Source organism: Trichechus manatus, unplaced genomic scaffold (genome assembly GCF_000243295.1).
Source record: "Trichechus manatus latirostris isolate Lorelei unplaced genomic scaffold, TriManLat1.0 scaffold00069, whole genome shotgun sequence".
Classification (NCBI taxonomy): Eukaryota; Metazoa; Chordata; class Mammalia; order Sirenia; family Trichechidae; genus Trichechus; species Trichechus manatus.
The window spans coordinates 2349634-2357735 of record NW_004444005.1 but is presented as its reverse complement, the minus strand read 5'-3'; the positions used below and the strand labels follow the sequence as shown (position 1 = coordinate 2357735).

General features: G+C 40.2%; 1 protein-coding gene across 1 annotated transcript in view; it reads left to right on the top strand.

Annotated features, from left to right (window-relative positions):
• LOC101345897 (17-beta-hydroxysteroid dehydrogenase type 6) overlaps nucleotides 1-1360 on the top strand; it is a 27218-nt gene extending 25858 nt beyond the window's left edge. Inside the window, 1 exon segment of the mRNA XM_004379908.2 lies at nucleotides 1143-1360. Coding sequence (XP_004379965.1) covers nucleotides 1143-1360 — 218 coding nt within the window.
• Nucleotides 1361-8102: the final 6742 nt, after the last annotated feature.

Here is an 8102-nt window from a genome sequence, read left to right as displayed (position 1 = left end):
TAGTATCATATAAAATTATTAATAATATATTTTATATTCTTTTTTCATATTGGTGTTTGAAAATTGGTGTGTATTTTACACTTTGGGTGCTCAATTTTGATTGAAAATGCTTAATCTGTATTTAGATTTAATAAAATTTACAGTTGCTAGCAGCATTATTCGTAATAGCCTAGTGGAAACAACCTAAATGTGCATCAGCTGGTGAATGGATAAATACAATGTGGTATATCCACACAATGGAATATTAACTCAACAATAAAAAGGAATAAAGTATTTTACATGGTACAGCATGGACAAACCTGGAAAACATTGTGCTCAGCGAGAAACTAGTCATGAAGAACCACATATTGTATGATTCAATTGGTAGGAAATGTCCAGAAAAGGCAAACCATAGAGATAGGAAGTAGATTTTGATTGCCTAGGGCTGGTGTGAGCTGGGGAGAAATGAAGAGTGGCTGTTAATGAGTTAAGGGGTTTCTTTTTGGGATGAAATATGTTCTAAATTCAGATTGTGGTGATGGTTGCGTAACTTGAATATATTAAAAACTATTGATTAGTACACTTTAAATGGCTGAATTCCATGATACGTGAATTTTATCTCAATAAAGATATTAAAAATATTTACAATTGAAAAAGTAGATTCACATATCCATGTCATTTCAAATATACTTAAAAGTTTTCCAATAGCTGAATTCAGTTGTTACATTAAAATTAAGTAAAATAAAATTAAATTAAAAGTTTAGTTTTCAGTCACACTAGTCACATTGCAAGTGCAGCTGCCATGCTATAAAGCACAGGTCTTGATTGGCCTAATCCTTGTAGAAATTAAACTTGGTTAGATTTTTATGATGAATCCCTGGGTGGTGCAAATGGTTAAGTACGTAACTACTGGCCAAAAGGTTGGCGGTTCCAACCCATCCAGAGATGCTTCAGAAGACGGGCCTGGAGATCTTCTTCCAAAAGGTCACAGCCTTGAAAACCCTATGGAGCAGTTCTACTCTGCACACATAGGGTTGTCATGAGTAGGAACTGATGTGACAGCAACTAACAACAACAGATTTCTATGACTGTGTGCAGCAGGATCTTAAAATAAAAATACGAGGAGTAAGATTGCTGACCACCATTTCTCTTTTTGTGCACAGATTACAACATGACCAAACAAGGGCTGTTGAGTTGTAGCACCAACCTGGACGTGGTCACTGACTGTATGGAACATGCTCTGACATCCGTGCATCCCCACACTTGATATTCAGTTGGCTGGGATGCTCGATTTTTCTTCTTCCCTCTATCATACTTACCTACATCACTGGCAGACTATATATTGACTAGATCTTGGCCCAAACCATCCCAGGCAGTTTAAATAAAGTTGGTTTGACGACTCTTGGAATGAAGAAGACAATTAAAAGTCTGAAATTGGTTGTTAGTATCTCAGTAATCCTTATTTAGAATCTGGACTTTTTATACCAGTAAGATTTCTTGCCTAAACTCATTTATGTGTGTGGTGTGATTAAGTACTTTTTTTTTTTTTAATTGTGCTTTAAATGAAAGTTTCCAATTCAAGTTAGTCTCATACAAAAATTTATACATACATTGTTATGTGACCCTAGTTGCTCTCCCTATACTGTGACAGCACGCTCCTCCCTTCCACCCTGGATTTCCCATGTCCATTCAACCAGCTCCTGACCCTCTCTGCCTTCTCATCTCACCTCTGGACAGGAGCTGCCCATTTAGTCTCAAGTATCTACTTGTACTAAGAAGCACACTCTTCACGAGTATCATTTTATGTCCCATATTCTAGTCTAATTTTTGTCTGAAGAGTTGGTCTTGGGAATGGTTTTAGTTCTGGGCTGAGAGTCCAGCAGCCATGTCTTCTGGGGTCCCTCCAGTCTCAGTCAAACCATTAAGTCTGGTCTTTTACTAGAATTTGAGTTCTGCACCCCACTCTTCTCCTGCTCCGTCAGGGACTCTCTGTTCTGTTCCCCGTCAGAGTGGTCATTGGTAGCTGGGCATCATCTAGTTCTTCTGGTCTCAGGCTGATGAAGTCTCTGGTTTATTTGGCCCTTTCTGTCTCTTGGGCTAATACTTTCCTTGTGTCTTTGGTGTTCTTCATTCTCCTTTGCTCCAGGTGAGTTGGGACCAATTGATGCATCTTGGATGGCTGCTCACTAGCTTTTAAGACCCTAGACGCTACTCACCAAAGTAGGATGCAGAACATTTTCTTAATAAACTTTGTTATGCCAGTTGACCTAGATGTTCCCTGAAACAATGGTCCCTAGACCCCTACCCCTGCTACTCTGTCCTCGAAGTGTTTGGTTGTATTCAGGAAACTTAGCTTTGCTATAGTCCAGTTGTGCTGACTTCCCCTGTAGTGTGTGCTGTCCTTGCCTTCACCTAAGATAATTCTTGTCTACTGTCTAGTTAGTGTGATTAATTACTTTTGTATGTGGCCTTTCTAGCCATGGTCTTGTAACTCTCACCCAGGCAATAGGGCAGGACTGTATAATAGGGTAATTGTGGCCCACCAAGGGGATTGGTCAGTTTTGCCTTAAAAGAGGGCCAATTCCAGAGCAGAGAGGAGGAGCTCACCACCATGAAGGAAGGAGAGACCAGCAGGAGAGACCCAGCAGCAAGAGACGGCGAGGTGAGCCTCCCCCCATCCCATGGAGAGAGAAAGCTGAGTGCCTTTGGGCAGAGGCTAAGGGCCAGGGAGAGGCATGCCTGTGAGCACAGCTTGGGAGAGGCTGTCCTGATGGAAGAACTGTATCCTGAGTGTTCCTGAGCCTGAATGGTATCTGTTACTTCCCTAATAAACCCCATAATTTTGAGTATGGTCTGTGAGTTATTGTGGCCATTGCAATGAATTATCAAACCAGCATAGAAGTAGAGTGCTGTGCAAGGGATGGTTCATGTCAGAATTGGTAAAGATGACGGAGAGAGGAGGCTTGTCTGGCCTCCACCTCATGGGATCAGCCTTGCGCTGTTGATCTTGGTTCTCCCTGCCCCTTGTGGGATTGGAGGAGGTCAGACATGGACCCCACGCTGTTTTTACAATGTGGCATTGTCAAAGAACCAACATGTTTATGTTCCAGCTATTCAAAGCTTACTCCTTTAGGTGATGAATCTTTACTATTTTAATCATATTTTGATAAGAATATTTCCAAAATGCGTTATACTTCCTTGCCCTATTAAACAGAGTAGAGTGAAAACAATGTAACCTGTTGTGATGTTATTTCTTTATCTACATGAATAGCTCTTCTGTGCTGTGATAAGTTATTGCTCAGGGACTGCTGAGGAATATGTGAGTCTGTCCATACTCAAAATGGGTCTGTACTATGGTACTTTTAGTAAATATATGATTTTGTTTTCCCCTCCCATTTTGCCAGCTGCCATTTTTTCAGTATATTTCTTCCTTATTTAAAAAGAAATGATTTTTAATTTTTAAGTGAAAATGCATATAATTAATAGAAAATACACATATGTAGTTAAACATTTAATACTCAAAAGCTTAAAATGAAAAACAACAAGCTCATACCCTTCCCTGTTTTTTATGTTATTCCCCAGAGGCAAATGCTGTCAACATTTAGCTATTTCTTCTGGTATTTACTTCCATATTTCTAATAATATGCTGCTTTTTTTTAATTTATTCATTTTGGACATTCTAGATTGACTTTTTAAATATATATAATTTTATTTATTTTGCTGTTGAGAATATACACAGCAAAACATTTGTGGCATCCATTGTTTCTGTTAAGAACCCCAATGACATTTTGATTTTTGTTCCTTTGTGTGTGAGCTGTTTTTGTCCCACCTCTATGAAAGCTTTTAGAATCTTTTTATCTCAGGTGTTTAGAAATATTACAACAATGGATATGGGGGTTGATCTCTTATTCAGTTATCATGCTGGGTATTCAAAACAATTCACGATGTAGGAGAGAGAGGGGAGAATTGCTGGAGTGATGGTGAGTAGGTGAGAGAGGATGGGAATTGGTATACAAGTGGAAGGACTGGCTTCAGCTAGTAGCATGACTTAAACAAGTAGGGGTTTGTTTTTCTTAAATAATAATAAGTTTGGAGGTAGGCAGTCCCTGGCATTGGTTCAGTAGTTTATCTACATCAGGGTCAAAGTCTATGTACATCTTTTGATCTTTTCGTTCATCTTGTCACCTCAAGGTTGTAAGATAGTTTCTGCAACTCCAGATATTACCAAGGGTAAAGAGGTGAATTAATGGGAACTCTTATACACTTCTGGTGGTAGTGTAAAATTGTATAATCACTTTGGTGTACAATTTGGGAAATATCTGGTAAAGTTGAAATGCATTTGACCTATGATGCAACAATTCCACTCCTGGGTACGGATTATAAATATCATACATGTACACAAGAAAACCTGTACAAAACTCTTCTTTGCTTTATTGTTTGAATAGTGGTAAATTGAAAACAACTTCTATGTCTATTGACAGAAGAATGGATAAATTTTAGTATGTTCATAAATGTTCATATATATATATAGAAAGAGAGAGTGAGCGAGCCCTGGTGGCACAGTGGTTAACTGCTCAGCTGCTAACTGAAAGGTTGACAATTCTAACCCACTACCCGCTCTGCAAGAGAAAGATGTGGTAGCCTGCTTCTGTAAAAATTTACAGGCTTGGAAACCCTATGGAGCAGTTCTACTCTGTCCTACGGGGTTGCTATGAGTCTAAATCGACAGCAACGGGTACACACACACACGCACACACACACACGCACACACGCACACACGCACACACACATATATATATGGGTTACTACTGCTGCCGGGTCTTCTGCCCAACCTGGGCAGCCCCTGTGAGGTTCTTGCCTTCTACTGACCAAGAATGACCAGGAGAGGCTCAAGTTTTCTACACGAACAAAGATTTACTGAGCAAAAGTAGCTCGTCAGTGGAGACAAAGAGGGACAAAACAACGCTAGCCTTTGTGTCCCTGAAGAAAGGATCGGCTAGGGCTTATAAAGGTTTTTAGGTGGGAAAAGACATCATCTTTATTCATGAAAGAGGCAGGGTTATGAAGATTAGGTGCGCGTGCGGGAAGCAGCCCAAGATGGAAACTGTAACAAAAGCTCCTGGGACTGGATGGCAGGACTTACTATGGGGTGCCATGCCTGTGCAGTTCCCTCTATGGTGCCTGTTCGATTGCTGTCGCCGGTCTGTCGGTCACCTTGCAGATGTCTGCGTGCGCTCCAGGGATCAGATCTGGCAAGTTCTTCTGAAAAACATCAAGGAAGTACACTGAGAGCTGGGTGGCTTGTTTGTTCTTTATGGCATGTTCCAAGGTATGGATTTTGTGTCATTAGTTAAGGACATGTTTTTAGTTCAGGGTTCTTTGCCTAGGGGCTCAGTCCTTTTTTCCCTTCCCTGTCTCACTATGAGTTGGAAGGAACCCTGGTGGTGCAGTGGTTAAGAGCTCAGCTGCTAACCAGAAGATCAGCAGTTTGAATTCACCAGCTGCTCCTTGGAAACCCTATGGGGCAGTTCTGTAGGGTCCTATAGGGTCGCTATGAGTCAGAATTGACTCAAAGGCAACGGTTTATGAGTTGGAATTGACAGGACGGTAGTGGGTTTGGTTTTTGGTATACGTATATTTAGAATGAATAAGGTTGAGCTACGTGAATGTGCATAAATTTCAAGAACATAATGTTGAGTGAAAAAGTTACAGGAAATATTAGTAGTGGTATGATACCTATTGTCTATAATGTTAAAACTTGCAGAAAGTGCTATATATTGTATATGGATATAGGTGTATAAGTAAAAGTACTAAAACGTATATGAGAATGATAAACACCAAATTCCTGATAGTCCTTACCTCTGGAGATTGAGGAGTGGTATACTAGAGATGTCAGTTGAAGTAATATATTTCTTAAGCGGTGTATTAGATATGTAGGTGCTAATTAATATTCTCTGTGCTATCTTGTATGCCTCAAATGTTCAATAAATAAAATAAAATAAAAAAGTCATGATCTGTGTAATCTCAAACTATGGGAATTTCTTCTTCAAACACTTGTTACAATGCCTTGTGTATAGTAAATAGTCAAAAAGCATTTATTGAATGTAAAAATTAAGCCTTTTTTTCAATAGTAAAGAACGATTTGAATCTGCTTCTCTGTTCACATTTTAGTGGATATTGTTGGAAATATTCCCGTGGCCCAACACATTTGTTTTAGAGAATTTGCTCAAATATATCACTAACAGGAATACCAGTTTATGCTGTCAACTGACCTAAATTAAGTGTAGAATGTTTTCAGGGCACCAGCATTACAAAATAGCTTAGTCCTTGGGGGAAAATAAAACGTCAGTAAATCTTTAATCTCAATGACCTTGCCCCTTGTTACCAGTTGCCATTGAGTGAACTCTGACTCGTGGTGACCCTGTGTGTACCAGAGTAGAACTGTGGTCTGTAGGGTTTTCAATGACTGAACTAGTCACTCAGAAGTAGATTGCCAGACCTTTCTTCTGAGGAGCCTCTGGGTGGACTTGAATCTCCAGCCTCTTGGTTAGCAGCTTGAGTGCATTAACTGTTTGTACCACCAGGGTTTGCCTTCGTACCCACTCAATGAATATTTTGCTGATGAAGTAAATGCAGGAAATATAAAATTATGTGAAGTATAAAGGCTATTTTTCTGATGCTTTGCAGACGGTGGTATTCTTGATATGTTAGCAACCATAGGAAAAAGAATCAGAATTTAAATTGCTGCCTGGGGTAAGGTAAGCTCTCTATGCATGTGTCTTAGTTATCCAGTGCTGCTCTAACAGAAGTACCACAAGCAGATGGCTTTAACAAACAGAAATTTATTCTCTCACAGTCTAGGAGGCTACAAGTCCAAATTCAGGGTGCCAGCTCCAGGGGAAGGCTTTCTCTCTCTGTCGGCTCTAGGGGAAGGTCCTTGTCCTCAATCTTCCCCTGGTCTAGGAGCTTCTCAGCACTGGGACCCCAGGACCAAAGGACGTGCTTTGCTCCTGGCACTTTTTTCTTGGTGGTTGACTCAAAATACGACCTAATCCTGGAGATTGAGTCCTGCCTTATTAACATAACTCATTAACATAACTGCCTCTAATCCTGCCTCATTAACATCATAGAGGTTAGGATTTACAACACACAGGATAATCATGGAGCCCTGGTGGCACAGTGTTTAAGAGCTACAGCTGCTCCTTGGAAACCCTATGGGGCAATTCTGCTCCGTTCTATAGGGTTGCTTTGAGTTGGAACCTAAAAACAACAGGATAATCACATCAGATCATAAAATGGTGGACAACCACACAATACTGGGAATCATGGCCTAGCCAGGTTGACACACATTTCTGGGAGACACAATTCTATCCATAACAGCATGTTTACGAGTTTTTCTCAAGGACTACACTGTTCTGTAAGGCTGGGAGCCTTAAACATTCTACTTCTAATTTAGATCTGTTGGCAGGATAAGCAAAACATTGGTCTTCCTGTTTATGAATTACATTAGCAAAATTTCTTAAGTCATCAGCTTCTTATCTGTGAGGAAAGCTGTGTCTAAGATACGTTGTTAAGTGAAAAGTGTAGCATAGCATAGAAGTTATGAAACCTTTTCTGGAAAAATAAATAGCACACACACATGCACACACATAAACACACCTATGCACGTGTGTGTGTGCGCGCGCATATGAGAAATAATCCTCAATTGTTGGTGGTGTTTATCTCGGGTCGGATGGGGACTAGATTTATCCTTTCCGTATTGTACACTTTCATAATGTTTGAATTTTCTATAACTGTATGTTATGTTTATGATAGGGGTATTTATATTTAATACATTTCTGGCAGAAAGGCCAGAAAACCATCCTCCTAATCAGGGTGGAAGGAGCCCTGGTGGTGCAGTGGTTAAGTACTTGGCTGCTAACTGGAAGGTTGGTGGTTCGAACCCACCAGCTGCTCCGTGGAATCCATAAAGGTTTACAGCAACTACCACCCTCCAAATGGGGGCAGCAAGTCCATAAGGAAACTTGACGTCCAGGCTCAGGACATTTTCACCCACTGTTTGTGAAAGTGTAGATTGATTCAACCCTTTTGGGCATCAATTTGATTACACATATTTAGAAGTC